This window comes from Talpa occidentalis, unplaced genomic scaffold, assembly GCF_014898055.3.
Source record: "Talpa occidentalis isolate TD23 unplaced genomic scaffold, MPIMG_talOcc4v2.1 talOcc4.15, whole genome shotgun sequence".
NCBI lineage: Eukaryota > Metazoa > Chordata > Mammalia > Eulipotyphla > Talpidae > Talpa > Talpa occidentalis.
Genome location: NW_023601543.1, coordinates 84,110,739 through 84,131,328, shown reverse-complemented (window position 1 = coordinate 84,131,328; position 20,590 = coordinate 84,110,739). Strand labels below are relative to the sequence as shown.

Sequence of the window (20,590 nt, the reverse complement as noted above, 5' to 3'; positions counted from 1 at the left end):
TCATTTCCTGGTCCCTTATTTAAGTTTTCTAGATTCCTGCTATGAGTGAGACCATCCGGTATTTTTCTTTTCTTTTTGGCTTATTCGCTGAGCATGATCCCTTCCAGTGCCATCCATGTTGCTGCAAATTGCATGTGTTATCTTTTTGAATGCTGAGTAATATTCCATGGTATATATGTACCACATCTTCTTGATCCAGTCATCTATTTTTGGGCATTTGGGTTGTTTCCAAAGCTTAGCTATTGTAAACAGTGCTGCTATAAACATAGGAGTGCAGGTGCTCTTTGGAATTGATGTTTCTGTGTCCTTTGGGTAAATACCTAGGAGTGGAATTGCTGGATCATATGGAAGCTCTATGTTTAGTAGGTCCAGAAATCTCCACACAGCTCTCCATAGTGGTTGGACCAGTTTGCACTCCCACCAACAGTGCACAAGAGTTCCTTTTTCTCCACATCCTCGCCAACATTTGTTGTTGCTAGTTTTTTTAATATGTGCCATTCTCACTGGTGTGAGATGGTATCTCCTGGTAGTTTTGATTTGCATTTCCCTGATACAAGTGATGTTGAACATTTTTTCATATGTCTGTTGGCCATTTGCATTTCCTCTTCAGAGAAGTTTCTTTTAGCTCTTCTGCCATTTTTTGACTGGATTATTTTCTTTGTTGTTGCTGACTCTCATCAGCTCTTTGCAGATTTTTTGTGATCAGTCCTTTATCATTAGTGTTGGGTGCAAAAATGTTTCTCCCAGTTGGTGGGTTTCTCTTTGTTTTGTTATTGTCTCTTTTGCTGTGCAGAAGCTCTTTAATTTGATGTAGTCCCAGCTGTTTATCTTTCTCTTCACTATCACTGCTTTGGGTGATGTGTCTGTAAAGATGTCTTTGATGTGCAAATCCCGTAGTGTTTCGCCTATATTTCCTTCTATGTATTTTATGGTTTCAGGTCTTATGTCTAGTTCTTTAATCCATTTTGAGTTGATTTTTGTGTATGGTGTGAGGTAGTGGTCAAGCTTCATTCTTTTGCATGTAGCGACCCAGTTTTCCCAGCACCATTTATTGAACAAACTTTCTTTGCTCCAATGCATAGTTCTTTGCTCCAATGCTAGAGCATTTGGGCCTAACAGACATCTATAGAACACTAAACCCAAAAAAAACGGAGTACACATTTTTCTCAAGCGCACACGGATCATTCTCCAGGATCGATCACATACTGGGGCACAAGACAAACATCAACAGATACACCAAGATTGAAATCATACCAACCATCTTTTCTGACCACGAAGGCATCAAACTAGAAATAAATCATAAAAAGAAGGCAAGGAACTATCCTACCTCATGGAGATTAAAAGCCACACTACTGGAAGACCACTGGACTAACGAGGAGATCAAAGAAGAAATTAAAAAATTCTTTGAATTGAATGACAAGGAGGACACCAATAACCTCCCAGTGTTTCAACCCAATGGAAGGCTGAAGGAAAGGGCCCACGTGGTGCTGGCTGGGGGGAGGGGGCTCCCAGCTCAGGGAACAGGCAGGAATGGAGCCAGGCTGGGATCTGGGGTATGGGGTGTGAAGTCCAGTTCATGCATAAGAAGCTTACAACAGAGGAAACATAAGCAAACAAAAGCCAGTGCAGAGATGTGTAACCTTGGGGAGTAATGCGGTTTTATATCTAAGGAAACTAATTTCTCTAGGCAGGGGCCAAGAAACATTATGTAGTGATGAAAAGATCATAAACTCTTAATTAAAACAAAGCCTTTCGTGCAAGCCTTTGAATCTGTGATTTCTTTACCAGCCCTTTTAACTTCTCTCTGAAGTTCTTAGTCATCCAAGTGAGCCCTTACCAGTTAATCACTTTTTGAAACCCTTTGTGTAAAGATCATAAAATCATGAAATTTATAAAGTGTGGCTAATCATCTCTCTAAAAATATCTCTTTCATAAAAATCAATTGATGTTTTTAGATATTGTCAGGTCAGGGTTTCTTAGAGTTTGAACTTACAAAAGCCATGGGATTGTTTTCCCTTTGCAAGCATAAAATTATAAATTTTCAAAGACTACATCTAGACCACAGGGGTATAGAATAGCGCTTGGGATGGTGAAGGAATCTCCTGTGTTTTAAACCCCACCCCACATATACAACCCTCTAACAGGGATAGAAAGACCTAAAGTGATGGTCTTAACATGTTGGAGAAAGGCCTAACTCACTGTCATCAAGACTTGAGTTCCAAAATGTTATTTCCCTGTAGTTACAAAAATATCAGGGGAACCATCAAGAAGCAAAAGTTGCCTGGCCACGTCATACTTTCTACTCTGTCAGCCACAGGTGTCAGGGACTGACCCCTTAGAAAGATTTGGGGTGGATGGATTTCCAGCCCCCAAAGGGTTCAGTGTATTGGAGCCCAGAGCAAGAGAACCCTCAGCTCATGGCTCCTTTGCTCACTGCTCCCCAGGGCCTCTCTGCTTCATATCTTGCTGTGGTAGGAATACTGCACAGGATGGAAAGGCACCACTTCCCATCAGCACTTGAACTTCATTTTAGGTTTCTAAAAATGCCCCTGAACTTTTCTGGATGTGAGAGCTTGCGCACGTTGTAATAGCAGCAATTCCGCCTCATGGTCATGGCCAGGAAACACTCTGAGCCCAGGCAGCCACGGGGCAGAGGGCCCTGAATCAGTCAGAACAGAAAGCTCCACATCTTGGCTTTTGCATTCTGTTAGTAGAAAGTTTTGAACCAATATCCCCCAAATATGCATTCATTCATTCCTCATTTATATATATGAACTCCTGTGAAGAGTATTTTATGGCGAGGATAAAGAAGAAAGACATAAAAAAAGATGTTAAAGTAAGATGAAATGAAAGTGAAATATATATTTTTATTATTCATAAACATGTTGCCATCACTGCTGCAGTAAAAATTATAAATAACAGCAAAACGATTAAGATGCTGATTTGATTTTTAAGCATCTTGATTTATCACTTCATTGGGTGAAAATGTGAAGCTCTGGTTGTAAGTTCAGCTTATGTCTTAACTTGATTTTAATCTCTGTCATTGGATCAAAAAAGGCACCACAGAAACAAAGGAGGAGGCAAATGGACAGTGTTTCCCAGTTTGCTTCCTCGATCTGGAAATTCTGTTTTTATTTCCATCTGCACAGAAAATATTGTTAAGATTTAGCTGGAACATTTCCGTCTTCCTTGGTGTCCCTGAACCATCCCCAAACCAAATAGATGTTGCATTTTATTGTATTTAACAGATGATTTCACCCTCTACCTCAACGCTTCATTTGCAAGGTTTTTAAACAGGTTAGAAAAATTCATTTGCAAGTTTTCCAAAGCTGCTGTTTTTATGGATACATATTTGCATAATTTTCAATAAAACAAACACCTGACGGTGAAGGTGGAATCATTTCCAAACATCTGTTTCCCTACATTCTTGCCATAATCCAAGTTTCTTTTAACAAATAAGCTACTCCCGTTCATTATTCTAGTATCCCCTTTACTCGGAAGAGACAACTCTTTTAGTTCATTGTCACATGTCGCCAACCACCTCTGGGTAGGACAAAAAGTGCTTCCTAGCCACTCTGTCCTTTAGGTTTTCTCTCAAAAGCAACCTCTCGTGGCCATGCGGAAGCACTTCCATCGCTTTGGTGCCAGAGCTTGCATCAAATTCTTTCAAGCTGGCAGGCATCTCTAAATTTACCCAGAACCCTTGTTTTGTTCTAGTCAAAGCTGCTGCTGCAGCGTTTTATGCTTTTCTATATTTGTGCCAGTATCACAGCATCCTAAGAATTGTCATTCTATAATAGGTTCTGGGATCTTGTTGGGTTAGACAACCTGAGTGTTTTTCTTGTTCAGAGTGTTCTTTTATATTATTATATAAAACTTAGAATTCTCTCTGTGGTGTTCTTTAAAATGGACCATGGAGCTATCTTTACTGAAAGGCATTAAATCTAGATGTTAATTGGAAAAGACCTGAAATGTTCATATTTAGTGCCCCCATTAGGGAGAAGCCCCATTTATTTCAAGTCCTCTTAAAAGTCTCCAACAAGACTCTTCTTCAACATTTTGTGATTTCTAAGTTAAAGCATTTTGAGCTCCCTTGACTGTTCAAGTCCTCTGGAAGCTTCCTAGCTTGATTAAACACTTCTAAATCTTTCAATGCTCCTGATGTGGTATGGGAATTGACTTGACACTGGCCTATGGAATTGATTAGTAAAGGTTAAGTTCTTCTGCACCCATAATATGCATATTCATGAAGGCAAAGAGCACAAGACTCTTATGTGCCAGAAAGATGTGATGTGCAGTTATTTATGTTGAAGTTAAATTGAACTCGCATCCAGTGGTGGGTTTTGATCCCGAAGGGCAGAGGCTTGCGCAGATCTGCTTCAAAAAAAAAGGGAAGAGAAGCAAGATATTAAGTATAACAATGCATACGCTCTATGGGCCCCTTGGACATACGGGGATGGAAATTGGGGTGGCTAAGCCTCCTGGCCCCGTAGTGTCAGACGCAGGGAAACTCTGGATCCTTATTCACAGGAGTTCTGCATCTCCTAGCACAATGCGACTGCACAGTCTGATTTCTCTCCCAGCCTAGTCACTTCTCTTCTCACTCCCCTCTGTCCTTCCCCCCAGAGATTCTGTTTACTCAGAGTTTGTTTCCTCGCATAATGCCTAGAAAGCTTCTCCATAAACCTGTCTGTGAGGATAGTCAGATCACATCCCTGCTAGTTGGCAATTCAAATATAATCATGCTGAGCATCCCGAAGGCCTGGGCCTCTAATGCAGAGCACAACTCCCAACAGGTCTTTGAGCTCTTCGGTCCACAGTGTGGGCACCCGAGCAGCCCAGGCCCAAGCTCCTAAGCCAGTGGCCCCCTGAAGTTCCCTGGTTGTGCTTTTTCTTTAGGCTCAGCCTCTGGGTCTTGGTGCCTTGCTGGACAGACAGAGGACCAAGTCACCTCTCCTGAAGGTCCTGTCACCTCTCAGGGGCTCCTCTGCCCTGCCTCCTTGGCCAAGTTACTTTCAGGAAGCAAGTCAGGACGTGGGTTATCTGCTGTCAGCTCTGGCTCCGGGCCCCTGGTGACTGCATTTGCCCTAGAGTGAAGGCTGTCTGCCGCCTCGGATCTGGGGGAGGAGAAACAAGGAGACCAAGGCAAAAAACAATTTTAATGTGTTATTTTGTGACAACATCCTCAGAATTTTGACTTGCTGGAAACCTGTCATGAGGCCTCCTCTACCCCAAACTCTCAGTTGTAACTACCTACGTGAGCAGTCTGAACATCTTTCTTTCCGGCCCACTTACGTTCTTGTTCCGGGGAGCTGTGGTTTGCCTACATGAGCACTTTTGTTCATAGCATTTCTTACCGGTCTCCGTTACGGGCCACAGTAGGATCTGTGAATTGTTGGCCCTTGACTTGGGAGCCCCCATATCCTGTTTGGGAGATGAAAGTCATGAAGAATGAACCAGGGGCTCTTGTGGCCACCATGTCAGTGGAGGTAACACGAAGAGGAATTTCCTTTGGAAGCATCTGTTCCAGTGTCACATGTTCAGTCATAAATGGTGTGCGGAGTAAAGTTTGTGGTGGGAATGCTTTTGGGGTGTGGAATTTCAGGGTTCTTAAATATGGACAGCACTATTTACAGATTGTATGAGTGAGCTTTTGATCTGTCATGAACATCTTCAAAATTCAGTGTCCTAAAACCATCATTAGCATCCCTCATTCAGCTCTCTGGGGGGGCTCACCTGCACTGGGGTCCTCACCGAGCTGTCAGCTCTGGCTGTTCCACATCTGCCCACTCTGGAGCCCAAGCAGAAGGCACAGCAGGAACTTGAGAAGGTCTTCTCATGAGATTAATAGGGAAGCAAGAGCAAGTGCCACCTACACAAGCATATTTTTTAAAGATTTATTTATACAAGAGCTGGGGTACAGGCCAGAGGCACGAGAGGGTAAGAGGATTCACCAGAGACAGAGCGGGGAGCAGAACAGGCAGACAGACCAAAAACACTGCTGAGGGGAGCAGTGGGCAAGACAGGAGAGGTCTGCCGCGCCATGTGGGCATCTCCCTGGCTGGCCGGGAATCGAACCTGTGCTACAGAGGCTGCAGACAGCTTCACAGTGCTGTGCCACGGGGGAGGCCCTACACAAGCATATTTTGCTGGTCTCTTCTGGGCTCATGAGATGCTAGAGGCGGTCAAGGTCAGGAACTACATGCCGTGTACAGTGGTGGGGCAGTGAAAGACAGTCACATCCTGGGGCAGATGGAGAATAACCGAGTCTGCATGCAGACAGAGATGAGCATAGAATCCGACCCTCGAAGCTCCCACGCCATCGCAGCTGGCCGCCCCAGGAGCTAGCAGTGACCTTCCGAAGCAGGAGTCAGGCACGCAGCGTCGGGCTGTATTTGTACTCCTCTGCGTTCCAGTGCTAGCTACCCAGGCTCCCCACCTGCCACCTCTTCCTAGCTTCTTTAACCCTGCACCAAAGTCAAAGGCTTCTAAATTTGGATCTTCCATCAAGAGTCTTCCCACTCAGCACATATTCCACCGAGGACCTCACTGGCGGTCATGACTGCATCGAAAACTGGAATTACTCCAGGTTTTCCTACAGGGCGTGTTCTACTAGTCAAAGCAATGCTTTGTGACCTGCGGGATGATCAGCCTTCTACTGCTCTTGAGGATAGGCCCCCAGAGTCCAGGGAGAGCCCTGTCCTTTTGTGATGGGAGTGAGAATGGCAGGATTACCATCCTTCCTTCTGCAGTGAATCTGTTAGCAACTGCAAGATTGCTCGCTCGCTCTCAGTGGACGCATTGCCCTCGCAATATACTATGGGCTTGCAGGGCAGAGACGCCCACCCTAGCCGTGTGTGTTTGCTGGAGAAAGGTGGGGGCAGGGGCCAGAGGGTCACGTAGCCGCTCAGGTGTGTTCTTCTGGTCTCAGCATCACAGTTCACTGAAGCAGGTTCTGCAGCTAAAACAATGTTGCTTTTTCAGCTCATTAGCAAAGGACTCAAGCAGCTTTATTTAAAAAAAAAAAAAATTGCAAGGAGAGAACCAAAAAGTGCTTGCCTTAATAAAAAGAACAAAATGATGTTTCAAAAGGGAATGTTTTAATGTGGATCCATTATTACTGGAAAAGAGAGACTGAAGTGGATTATTTTTAGATGATTTTTTCTGAAAATACAGCCTGTTGAGCGAGAAAATGATGATGCCGTTGGGAGGTTATCGTCAAAGTACAAGCAAAACAAAGAGACTCAAAAAATCATAAATGAAAACACGAGAAGGAACAGCAACTGCAAAATACTCGTTTGGTTGTGGTTTCATGCCTTAATCTGGCGGGCGTGGGGGGGGGGGGCAGGGTGGGACAATGAAGTGACCTGGACCAAGGTCAGAGTCCCTGTTGCCACGGAGGACGGCCACACCTGAGATCAAAGGGCCTGCTCCTGTGTGTCCCCCTTAGGACGTAATTATTGCTTCTCATTCCCCCGCGCTTCAGGCTCACTCCCTAGTCCCGCTCGGTGGCCACCTCGAGGCCTAGGAACGTGACCCAGGACAACTAGCCAACAGTGATGTAGTCGCTGGAGAGCCTGGGTTTCCTTCTTCCTCCTCTCCTTCCTCTTGTGGCACCAGCTTACCTTGTACCTGTCAGTTTCTAATTGTGTTTACTGTGTTGTTGCATGTGATGTGCTGTTTCGGGTTGAAGGTCTCAGAGCTTCCCGAGGATTTGTGAGGCATTTCGCCGAGAGTTGGGCTGTAGATTTTTGAAATGTCATTGAGTTTGCTTTCATATTTTAAGATTGAATGAGTTCATAATGTCTGAAACCTATTCCTCTCTCAAGAGAAGACGGTGACACCTCTGGCTTCTTGGCTGTTGACTGTGTGCTGGAGATTTTGCTTAATTAAGCACTTTCGTTTAATCTTCACAACTATCCATGAAATTGTTACTATAATTATCACCATTTCTGCATGAAGAAACCGAGGCACAGAGTGATAAATTAATTTCACACAGGTAGACTGCTAGGAAGTGGGTCAGCGTTCGAATCCAGAGTCTGACTCCAAAGTCTCCCTCCAAACTCACACCCCATTCTCACCTTCTCCCTCGCTGGGCATTGGTGTGCTTCTTGGGCAAACCGGAAAGCATTAGCTCCTTGAAGAGAAAATGTCTCCTGTGGTGTGGATACATCAGGACACTGAACTTGCTTACACAATGTGCTCATGGGCCATTGGGAGTGTCTGGTTTGTTCGGGAAGAAGTTTCCAGAGTAACAGTCCCACCTCTACCACTCTCACCCTGGCCTGAGTCACCGTGACTTTCTGTCAGAATGGAGGCCCTGGGTCCTGGCAGCTCTTCCTGCTTCCGCCCTGTCTGTTCCCAGTCTGGCAGCTATCACATCCCTTCACTCAGAACCTTCCGGTGGCTTCCTGTTTCACTGAGAACAAAGTTCAGTGTCCTTCCAAGAGCAGCGTGATCTGTGACACCCTCCCCTCATCACCTTTACCACTCCCCTTACTACCTCCAAGCTCCGCGCCGCTGCCTTCCTGGCTGTCCATCCGGCTTGTTCTCAGCAGGCACGTCCTGTCTCGTGACCCTCCCAGCTGGCGCTTCCCCCTGCAGCAGCTCTGTCTCCTTCCATTTTCCTCCTTAGTGCTCATAACCACTCGATACACCGTGTGTTTCACTAATTTCTTTGTATTTTCTCTATGCCCGAACATTAGAGTAAACATTTTATTTTGGTAATACTTTTGTTTCTATTATATCCCCAAAACTGAGAAGTCAGTGGGTGTTCGGTAAATATTTGTTGACTAAATGAGGAAATGAATGCATGATGGCGTTTGGAGAATTGAATGAACTCACATGGAAGCATTGAAGGAAGTTCCTAGCACACAATCTGTGTTTAATAAATGTCACACCGTAATGAAAAATGGCATGACAGTCATTGAATGAATGATGAACGGATGAGTCAGGACTATTCCCTTCTCATGTGCTCAGAAGAGGATGTCCAGTCACGTGTGCCTTCAGCGCTGTAACTCACAACTGCAGAGGCTGCGGGGGGAGCTCGTCCCAGACCCCCTGGGTGTCCTCTCTCCCCATTACCTAGAGGGCGCACTAGAGCCCACCTTCTCTGGGCAGGTGAGTGGCCCCCAAACCTGGCTGTATTTGGAGTCACCTGGGGAGCCTTTTGAAAATCAGATCCTGACTCCCACCTGCAGATATTCTGATATGATCGGCCGGGGTGAACTGGGGGGCAGGCCTTGTTATAAGCACCCGGCTGTTCTCATCTGCAGCGAAGTCTAGGAGCCACTTCGGGAAGCTTTTCCCAGAAGTGAGCACAGCGGGGGCATCAGCCTTCCCCAGCCCCCCTCTATATGCAGAATGGAGATTTTGACAACCAGGATTCAATTCTCTCTTCTGCCGCACAGGGGGCCATTCGCAAGTCATGGAGCTAGCCCTTCCCTCATCTAGAATACGTCTCCTGTGGATCATGGTCTAAACTCAGAGCTCGGGGCCAAGTTTAGAAAATGTGGAACTAACTCCTGTCCCTTTCTCCTTTGTCCCACGGGAGATAAGTGGAGAGATTCGTTTCCGAATGGAACTCAGCAGGCTCTGCGTCGGAGCGCTCTCAGAGAGGAGGCCTATGGTCTGGACAGTGTCTACCACACCTCGGTAGCCCCAAGCTCCTCCAGACTCAGGCAGGGAGGGGCTGATGACGAGGGCGTCAAGTTCCTGGCAGGGAGGGGGTGTCGGCACACAAGAGGTCCTCCTAGCATCTCAGTTCCCAGCCTTGGCTTCCCCACCCATTCCCTGCGGCTCTACCCCTCCATGCTGGGCCCTGTCGGAGACCCCTGTCCTGGCTGCTGGGACTCACCTGCATCACTTTCCTGGTCTTATCAGGGCCTGGAATTCTGGTCACAGGCTGCTGGGCCTCCCCATGCGGCCTTCTGCCACCTGCATCCCAAACCTGTTCCCCACCACAATGTCCCATCTTGTCTCTGGATCCAGACAAATGCCTGCAACTGCACATAGACACCGCCTCCCACTGCAGCCCTGTCACACTGGAGTGTGGGGCCACACAGGAGCCATAGGCGTGTGATGCACACAGGGTCCTGGGCTGTGGTTTCACCGTCTGCTGTCTTGATGACTTAACTGCATTTGGAGGTGGGGCCCCACGTTGTCATTTCGCACTGTCCTTGCAAATTCCGGGGCTGATCGAGCGCCTGACACTTCAAATCAGGAGACCTGGTGTGACTCACACCTGGCTTACACCTGAGAAGACTGTGACCTTGGCCCAGTTATTTTTCCTGCTTGGCATTTGCAAAGAGGAGGTGCCTCCTTCCTAGGGGGCTTCTGAGCAGAAGAGGAGACAGCAGATGAGCGCCCACACTCGGCACCCACCATGTATTCTCAGCTGACGCTTCCTTCCCTGGCCTTCCAGAGCTCACACCGCCAACCAGAACAGACATTTCTTTCCATTTAAAAGGGACTTAAAACCTTTTATTTTCCTCATTGGTGATATATGTCTACAGGGCAGGTCCTGAAGGGTTCTCAGTGATTTTTCCTAACTCTTATTAATGACACACAGGGGTGACCGGACCCCTCCTTCTCTGTCTGTCTTGATCACATTTAAACAATAGTGTGGCCAGATGGCACTTGGATCCGCATCTTTCCAGGTGTTTAAAAATGATCTTCTTTCCTTACTGAAGATTAGAGAGAGGAAAAATTGAGGTAAGCCTATGTCATTGAAGTAATATTGGCTTACGTGACTTTAAGGAGATTTCTAGTGGTCAAACTCATAAATCTCCCCAAAAGAAGGCTGACTTGGATGGTATGCACGAGTGACGCCTTTGCTAGGAGTTCTGGGCTTGGCCTGGGCCCCAGCGCTGGGCACAGCAGCCCTGGCCCCCAAGCAGCAGGAAGCCACTGTTTGGATCTCAGTTTCCTCACAGGGAAGGGCAGATAACAATACCCACGCTGCTACTTCACGCTCCAGGTGGTTTTGTGGATCAAATGACATATCTGTAGAAGCATCTTGAAAATTTTTCGCTATCATACACTTTTCACATTCACTTTATTGATAAGATCTCTGATATTTAAGTGTTTACCAAAAAAGAGATTCATTCAAATCACTTGAAAACCTCCACAGAAAATAAATGCCCAAAGTTACTTTCTTAGCTTCTTTGGAAAGGGGGACATTTGGGACAGTAGGATAACTTGTGACCGCCACAGAGGTCCCCAGCACTTCCGTTTCACTGGAGCCAGAAGCCGCAGGCGTTGCCTACCAAGGGTCCAGACCCTCTGAGACTCTTCCTCAGCTTATCGGTTATGATTTGATCATTTTCCACAGTGAAATATCTTTTTCTCTATTTAGTAATTCCATTATCTACAGCACATTAGCAAGTGATTAGTTCTGTGAAAAGAAGAATAGAAGAGGGTGAAAGGGTGTGGGTGTAGGGGTATAGGGTTGCCCTTTTAAAGGGTGTGCCCAGCATGGTCGTCTCAAGAAGGTCCCTCATACCAGCAGTGCACGCATGCAAGGTTGGGGGAACAGCCAGTGCAAAGCCCTGCAGTCCTCTAGAAAACCAGTGGGCCTGGTTTTCAAGGAACAAGGAGACCAGAAAGACTCCAGGAGAGCCACGTCTCTCCCCCTCTACCAAACAGGAGAGAAGCTTTGGAAACTCAGAGGAACGTGATCACCAGGCACTGTCTAGCGCTGTCTAACTGATGCCTCCTCTCTCTCCTGTGTGCTTTCCCCACAGTCACGTGACGCAGGCAATCCCTTATGATGACCCTCGGTTCGAGAGTTGCCAAATCATCCCTCCAGCTCCGCGGAAGGTGGAGATGAGGAGGGACCCTGTGCTGGGATTTGGTTTCGTGGCAGGAAGTGAGAAACCAGTGGTCTTTCGGTCAGTAACCCCAGGTAAGCTCCAGCACCGCTTCTCGTCCTCCCTGGAACATCCACCACACACTTCCCGCCAGGTGACCATGTTCTGTTTCATGGATTTCCCTTTCAGGCTGTGAAGGCAGCTGAGTTTCCAATACCTGGTTAGAGTCACACCACCAGCCGGGCAGAAATGGTTCCTCAAACGAGGCTCTCACTGTTAATACCATCCTACCTCTTGACTTGGGAAAACACTGACCATCGCTTGTGATGGTAGACACAGCCTACTTCTTAATGTATGAAAGCAAATGCTAGGGAGTAGGCCCTGAGCTGTATGTCAGCGAGCTCATGGCAACTTCTTGAGAACAAGCCGGAAGTACTATCCAAGTCACAACAGGATCCAGTCATTGGGGTGGTTAGAGTCTTTCAAAGATGTCCTTCCCTCCCCCCACCCCACTAGAAGCAGAAAGTATTTCCCTAGCCCCTTGCTGTCGGGCTGGGCCAGTCGACTGACTTTGGTCAAGGGCAGGATAGCAGAGAGGACACAAGCAAAGACTGGAAGTATGCTCGTGAAGTTGAGCTTGTTTCTCGGGCTTCTGCCATGCCACACCAAATGGTTTCCTCAAGCTTCCCCTTCAGTGGTTCCCTGACAAACACACGAGCCCACCTGCCTGCAGCTTAGAACTCCGCAGCCTGATCTGCAGTGGAAAGCAGAACTGCTCAGCTGAACGAGGCCTAGGTTGGCCAACCTGCGGTCATTCTAAAGGCCCAAAGCATGAGAAGTATGATGGCTGGACACCCTACTGGTCAGGGGTGACTTGTACAACAAACACGGATGTAACAGGTCAAAACCAAATTCTACAGCGAGATCAGATCATGAGAGCACTTTGCTTAGTCATTCACATCCGAGTACATACAGATGGGTCATGTCAACACAGCCAAGGCCAGTGGACTAGGATGCAATTGCCTGAAGTGGGCTGCCTTTGCCTTTCCAGAGACTGCGCTCTTTTTTATTATTGATTATACATATTTACTATTTATTTAGTGGACTCGTGTTGGATTTATTTTCAGGCAAAAGGAAAGTCTCTTCTATGCTGTTTCTCTAGGATTCTGAAAGTGAGTAACAGAGTTCACTAGTCAAGCACTTAAGAGCACAGGCTCTGGCACCAGACTGCCTGTGCTTGATAGATTCCTGCCTCTGCCTCTTATTAGATTTTTTGGCTTTTGTGTTAACTCCCCTGCATTTGAGTTTGGTATAACTGTTCTTCTCCTTGGATAATGGGGATCATAGCAGTATTGACCTTAAAGGCTAGGGAGAAAATGAAAAATGCAACAGAGTGCCAGGTGCATACTTATCAGCCCATAAATGATGGTAATGATGATGGTGATGATGATTTAACTCTACAATATTTGGCCAGTTGAAAGTGTCAATTAAAGGAAATGAAAGCCAACTAGTGAGCCAGTCTATTTTTTAAGTTGATTTCATTTTTCATCATTTTGATATAATGTACCCCAGACTGGCACCACAGATACAGGCAGCCCTGATTGACTTGCACAGAAAAGAGTACATTTCCTCTTCACTCCTGCCATTGCCTCACCACACAGCCTCTTTATCTGCTGGGCTTTCTATTTCCAAAGCTGTGGATCACATTTTTGTTCTCTGTGTGGGATTGTTGAGCTCGATGCAATTGATAATTTTATTCTTGAGGTGTGGGGTTTTTTTGGATAATAAAATAATATATACATTTTACAAGGATTATACAATGCAGATAGTCTAGGGGAGAACTTTTTTAAAAAAGATTTATTTATTTATTTTATGCAAGAACCAGGGTACAGACCAGATGCGTGGGAGAGTGAGAGGATTCACCAGAGACAGAGTGGGGAACAGAACAGGCAGACTGATGACGTACACTGCTGAGGGGAGCAGTGGGCATGACAGGAGAGGTCCACCGCGCCATGTGGGACCCTCGCGGGCCAGCCGGGATCGAACCGGCGCTGTCGAGGATGCAGACAGCTTCACAGCGCGGCACTCAGCCGCCTGCGCCACCAAGGGAGACCCTAGGGGAGAACGTTTTTAAAAATCACCTATGCTCCTACTACTGAGTTAACCCCAATTAACATATGCAGAGGGCTCATATGCGCAGTAGATAGTTCTGTGTGTGCATGTATATGTACTATGAATCATATGTATTCTGTGTGCATGTGTGTGTGTATACATGCTTTTTCCTAAATGGGATCTCATACGGCGTGCTATTTTGTAACAGTGGGATATTTAAGCATCTCAGTTTATGAGATTCTCCACAGTGTGTGTCCTCCCCAAACTGACTGGAGAGTCAAGCTTTGTTTTCATTTTCTTGGATTGTCTCACTGTTCCTTCAGCCTCTTCCCTCCCTTGCCCTCAACTCTTTTAGCTACATGACACGAGCACCTACTGTTAGACAGTTCTGAGAAGAGCAGAACAACGTAAAAATACTGTTTCCACTCATTTTTACAAGTGAACATGCTGGCCAAATAAACCATGTACCATAAAAGGCTCTGCGAGTCACTTTAGGGCGTGACTAGATTTTCTACCCTCGCCAGCTCAGCTTTCGGAGTAACAAGCACAAGACAACTCTCAAGTGTGCCTCTGCTGTGTGACACTCTCTGCCATTCTTCAGTCAAGTTGCTTGATGCCCCTTGATCAAAAAGTATCAGTCAGATGTAAGAGCATGTCCTGTTCATCTGCAAGTGGTTTCCTCCCAGAGTCATTCACATCCATTATCCAAACCATTCTTTTGACAATTTTTTCTGGTTCTGACCCGCCTTTGATTTCTAACCACTAGTTGACAGAACTGGAGGGACTGCTTGTACATAAGCCAATACCACGAAACCCCTCAAGTGGTTTTCAGAATTCCTTATGTGTATACACTTTGAATCTCAGTTCTCATGTCTTCAATATTTTCTCTCACTGCTGTGGGGACATGTGAAGGCCTCTCCCTACTCTCTTGCTCCCCAGAGAGAAGTCTATTATTTCAGCGTGAGAGACTCATGTGCAAGCCTGGAAGGTGGGGAATGACTGGATTACTCTGAGTTCCCTGCCCCAGATATGCAGCGTTCATTTCAATGACTACTGAAAGTCATAGCAGGAGTGTCTGAAAGTTGACGCTTCGGCTCTGCCTGTTACTCACTGACAAACCTCTGGAAATGAAGTTATAGCAGCATAAACTACCATTATCGTTATTCAGGAGGCAATGGCTTAGGCACGTGAAGACACTCCATGTAATCGAAGTATCTGCTTGTCGGCTTGCTTTAATACAGATGTGTGCTTCATGCAGCAGTGGCTTTGAATTTGTGTCAAGAGGCCTGGCCGTGACCAGGGATTGAATGACAGGAGCAAGTTCAAAAGAGATGTTGGCCACTCTGTGCTTGGGAGAGTCTCAGACCTAAGCTGAGATCCACCCTTCTTCTTGTAACCCTTCTCTAACCTGCTCACACCTCTGCGGCCTGGTGAGGGGCGGGAGTGTGACTTCAGTGAGGTGACTCGGCAAAGCATTTAACCCCTTGCCTAGAGCATAATAATTAATCGACAAATATTAGTCCCTTCTGCCTCCTTGGAAATAGAGATTGGAGAGAGGGAAAAGCAGCCGCTGAGCCCAGGAGCTGGCAGGCCCTCGCAGCCAGGCTGGGTGCTCCTGTGGACCAGGAATAGCTCCGCCGACCAGCAACGCTGGACGAAGCCACTCTCTGACCGTGAGGGCCCGCTGCACTCTCATGTGAGCATGCGCGCTGACAGCCAGGCTCCAGGATGACCCAGCTCCCTGTCCTCCAGCTGATGCCGCTGACAGCCGCCTCCTCCCAGGCCTGCTTCTTCCTCCCATCTTTTAGGCAAGAGCTGTTAAGATGCTCACAAATGAATGACCCCCACTTCCTGGAACCTCCCCCAAAGCACAAAAACCCACAGCCAGACTCCAAACGGCTCCTGCCGCCCCCTTACTGAGCCATGCCCCTGTCCCCACCTTGTGCGGTCCCCCTGCTTGTGATGCGTGAGCACTGGCAACAAGGCTCACATCCTGGCGGGCCTGGTGAGTGCAGCTTTGCTGCAGAGCCTCAGCATAACTGGTGGCTACTGGGTAGAGATACAGCTGCTTCGAGGGGCCTCCAGACTCAAAGAATGGTCAGCTACCAGCAGCATTGGCAGCTCCTGGGAGCATGTGAGAAGTGCACCCTCTCACCCCCCACTCCTGAAAACCCACCAGTTTGCTGTGGAGCAACCCAGTCCCCATATGCGTGTTCCCCTGTGACAAGTGCTACTCAGCTGCCGAAGCTCAGCCAGCCTGGGAGGTTGTACCAGAAGGTCAATGCCCAGGCCCACCTCCAAAGATTCTGATTACATTAGCCAGGGTGTGGGCTGGGTCTCGGGTTTGGTCAAAGAGCCCCAGTTCTTTCTAATGTGCACCCAGGGGTGAGAAGGGCGGATGGAGACAGCCGCCAGGGGTGGCGTGGTTCTGGCTGACAGCCCCACTGGCTCACAGCAGTCATGTCCAGGGGAGGGGCTTGGAGGGGTCTCCCATAGGTGCTCACATGCTTCTCCCTGTGCTCCAGGTGGCCCCTCCGAAGGCAAGCTGATTCCGGGAGATCAGATTGTGATGATAAACGATGAGCCCGTCAGCGCGGCACCACGGGAGCGCGTCATCGACCTGGTCAGGTGGGTGACTCCCCTGTGCCCCCGTCCTGTGACAGAGGCTGCACAGCCGAGTCTTCATGTGGCAGAGGTAGGCCAGAAACACAAGCCCACACCTTCACCTTGAAAATGCTGGTGACACTCGCCTGTCACCTAAGAGCACCTATTCCATAAACACAAGCCCTTCCTGCTCACTCTGCTGCTGTTAAGGGTCTTCTGCTTCAGCCCGAAAATTCGTTGACTCCTATTTCTGTTGCTGTATCCAAAGGTTGCAGTATTTTTCTCCTTCCAAAATCACTTACACATTGATATTCCATAATCAAGGAGATCAAAATGCAGTACCTAAATTCAGTATAAGTGATGAGTAATTTTATATACATAATCCCATGGATACACAAACATACAGCTCACTGATTTTTCGTACTTGATTAAGTGATTCATTACTGGATTTTGAAATCATCAACTGAAGCAAGAGGAAAATTGGGTCAAAACTAGGAAGTTTAAAAGTGTGCTTGATTATTGGTTTTGTTTTGTCATAAACATAAATAACTTCTTGGTATGTGATCATTTTAATGGAGTACCAGAAAGTGAATTTTACGTGATGTTAAAATAGTCATCAAAAATTCCCTTGGAAGCCCACTGGCTTGCACTTCCACAGTGAGTTTAGCACAAAAGGGGTCTTTAGAGATGTTCTAAACGAAGCTGTGCCTGTGAACAAATGGGCCCCACCCCCACCCCCACCCCCAGGCTCCAGGGCTGGTGAGGGATAATGGGCATGCCACATCTGTCTTGATAAACTGATCCTTTGGAGCAGAAGCTAAAGCTGTCAGAGCACTTTCAACTGAGAAGGGGATCCCTTGGCACTTGTGCCCTCGGGGCCAGAAGTACATCCGTGTGTTGAGAAAGGCATTAAGTAGAGTATGCAGGAAGGGGGTTTGAAGGGAAAGTTTCCCAGCCCGGTTTAGCTTCTGCTTCACGGAGAAGTACAGGGCGGTCATGCTTCTGTGGAAGGACTGGGAGGAGGAGGAGAAGCAACGACACAGAAATAGAAGGGGCTTGTTTTTAGGGTGACCAGAACGGTTGACCACCATACTTTGGTCGAGGCCTAGGGTCGGGGAGCTTTGGAAGCTGGCTGGCAAAGGGGAGCCTGACCTGTGGGGCATCGAATCCGAGGGCCCCTGCTCCATATCAGTGAACACTGAAGCTCGTGTCAGACTCGCCCCGCAGCAGGAGCCAGACCAGGGAACTCCTCTGGTCTTCTGTGGACCTGCAGTGCAAGAATTGGGGCATTCTCTGTATTTTAGAGCCCTTTTGAGGGAATGAGGGGGGCCTCCCGGAACCTTTTCTCTCCTTGGATGCTTGTGGGTGTCGGGGACACAGCTCGGGCAGGCAGGCGTGGGGCCTGCCTCCTGGATCCTGGAGCTCCACGCTGGGCCTAATGGCGGGTCACAGCCATTTTGTTTTCCCCTAGGCGCACGCCTCTGTCATCAGTCCTATTGATTTCTGTGCCTGGAGGATGATAGAAGAAATCAAATATCTGTGTTTGTTTGGGTTTGCTGTAACTGAATTGGCTGCTGCAGGACAGAGACGGAGAAAAAGCCATCTAAAAGTGGGATCATTTCCTAGCAATCCTTCCAGGGGCACTTAGAAAGATTTTATTCCTCTGTTTGAACATATTATGGACGAAAGTGGCCTCGCCATCAACAAAAGTCTTTACAGGAGTTTATCTGTAACGGAGCCCAGTGAATATTTGTTGACTGAATGAAGCAAGTGAAAGGGCGGGCGAAGGCCAGCTCTCCGTCCAAAGCCAGCCCATCTGTTGTCACATAACCGGTCAGCTAAGAAGGTTTTTTGGTTTTTTTTTTTTTTTTCACATTTTTAAAGGGTTGGGAAACAATAAAAGAAATATTTTATGATATGAGGTAATCTTATGAAATTCAACTGTCAGAGTCCATCATAAAATTTTATAGGGAAACAGCCACACCTTCATTTATGTGTTGCCTGAGAATGCTTTCTCCTGCCCTGGCAGAGCGGAGTGCTCGCAGCCTCTCCCTCTGACCCACATAGACTAAAATATTTACCATCGGGTCCTTTAAAAAGTGTGGCATCCCCTACTTTAGGAGATTTAAGGTAACCGAGTGCATTCTTTAGTTAAGCCTAAATTTAGACTAAAATCTCAAATAATATACACATTCAATTTCTCTTAAAATGGGGTTGTGATTACAGCACAGTTCCCGCAGACCTGATGACGAGGTCGTGGTGATTAAATTGGAAACGTGCACGCTTTTAGATGTCAGCAAATACTTTAGGTGCATAAATTCTCTGTCCTACTCAAGGCCCGACCCCTGAGGTGCAATGGGTGGTCAGGAGCATGAGTGGGAGAGAGTCGAGCCTTCCTACTTCCCTGCCCCCAGCCAGAGCCCTCTCTTGATGAACTGCGGCTCCTCTGCCCCCTCAGACCAGCTGCTGACTCCCTTTGTGTCACTGTACCTACTGGTTGGCTCTCCTGTGGTAGTCAGATGTGAAGTGTCTGATAGCAGAAAAGGGGTGCCCAATGAGCTCCCCTCTACCACATAGTACCACACATGGAAATCTGGCTCCAGCTCCCTCACCCCCTTTTTGCTAGTTTTCTGATCAGACCCCTTGGACAAGGCCTGAGCAAGACTAGCTGCTCTTCAAGATGGCGCTTGGCCTTGTCACAGAGGGGACAAGGTCAGCTCTCACCGCATCACAGCCCTTCTCCGCCCCCCAGTTCTCTCTCCCACCCTTCCCAGTCTTCTCACAGAGAGGCTAAGGTGTTGGCTGGCTGTAATGGATCACATTGTGCTTTCTGTTGGAATGTTCTGGGAGACCCTGCTTGTTTGCAGTTCACTTTAGATATGGTCTGAGTGTTCCTTGGCCAGTGTCCCACTGATAGGTGACAAGGACACAGCAAAAATCAGCAGTATAGTTTAATGTTGTAGAACCAGGGGACCGAGTTCCATGACAAAAGGCTCATGAAAGGTTCTCAGTGACAATGTTGAGCGAATGAGTGGGCTCTGGGAGCTGTTTGAAGACTACGTATTTAGATAGTTTCCCTCCAGTCTTCCTTCCATACTAAGTTCTGCAAGTGGGAAAACCAGTTGATGAATGACTGCATGCCTCAGAAAGCATTCGTTTTATTCACTTACTATGAAACACTTTTAGGCACCCACCACACACGCAGCACACAGAGGCAGGCAGCCCCGTGGGGACGGAGACACAAAGCCCAGCCTTCAGGAGCTCCCTGCCTCCACCCTGCTGTGAGCACTGACGTCTAGTCTAGTGGGACCTCCTCAAGGCAGAAAGATTCATCGGCACTCTGGGGGCATTAGCAGATTTCAAGGAATTTTGTGAGGGATGAAAAGCACAGGCCCTAGAAGCTATTGAGATGGTGAGCATGTAGCCCTAAAACTTTACACCCTTTAACCTCAGGCCTATATATGTATCTGTATAGAAATACCAAGGTGCTTTATTGTAACCAAATAAATCAGAGTGCAGTGTCACTGTGTGACTTCTAGAGACAAAAGGCAGCTGGTGGTGGGGTTCATAGGGTAACCAACGCCTTCCAACTCCCTCAGCCAGAATTTTGAAATAACGTGTTTCTCACTAATGAAAAGGTTTGTGCATTAAAAAATTGTCCTGTGGGCCTCCCTGGTGGCGCAGCAGTTGAGCGCTGGGTTGAGAAGCTGTCCGCAGCCTCTGCAGCACCGGTTCGATCCCCGGGCACCGGGCAAGGGTCCCACATGGCGCGCAGACCTCCCCTGCCGCCCGCTGCTCCCCTCAGTAGTGTATTTCGTTAGTCTGCCTGTTCTGTTCCCTGCTCTGGCTCTGGTGAATCCTCTCACCCTCCTGCACTTCTGACTGTACCCAGTGCTTGTGTAAATAAATAAATAAATGTTAAAAAAAAATTGTCCCATGCCTTCCCAGCAGTTTAGCCATCTGTCTGCTCTATGTGCCCTCACCAAAAAGTTGAGCTCCTATGAAATAATCTTTTTTATTGAACTTCTCAGCCGGTATGTGTTTTAATGTCTGTATCTTACTTG

The 20,590-nt window shown here is 47.4% G+C and overlaps 1 protein-coding gene across 4 annotated transcripts in view; it reads left to right on the top strand.

Moving 5' to 3' along the window:
* FRMPD4 (FERM and PDZ domain containing 4) overlaps positions 1 to 20,590 on the top strand; it is a 701,451-nt gene that overhangs the window by 606,480 nt on the left and 74,381 nt on the right. For all 4 annotated transcript variants that reach the window (XM_037512714.2, XM_054695851.1, XM_054695853.1 and 1 more), the window contains 2 exons: positions 11,745 to 11,905; positions 16,448 to 16,550. In XM_037512714.2, coding sequence (XP_037368611.2) covers positions 11,745 to 11,905; positions 16,448 to 16,550 — 264 coding nt within the window. The remainder of the gene's footprint in view (positions 1 to 11,744; positions 11,906 to 16,447; positions 16,551 to 20,590) is intronic.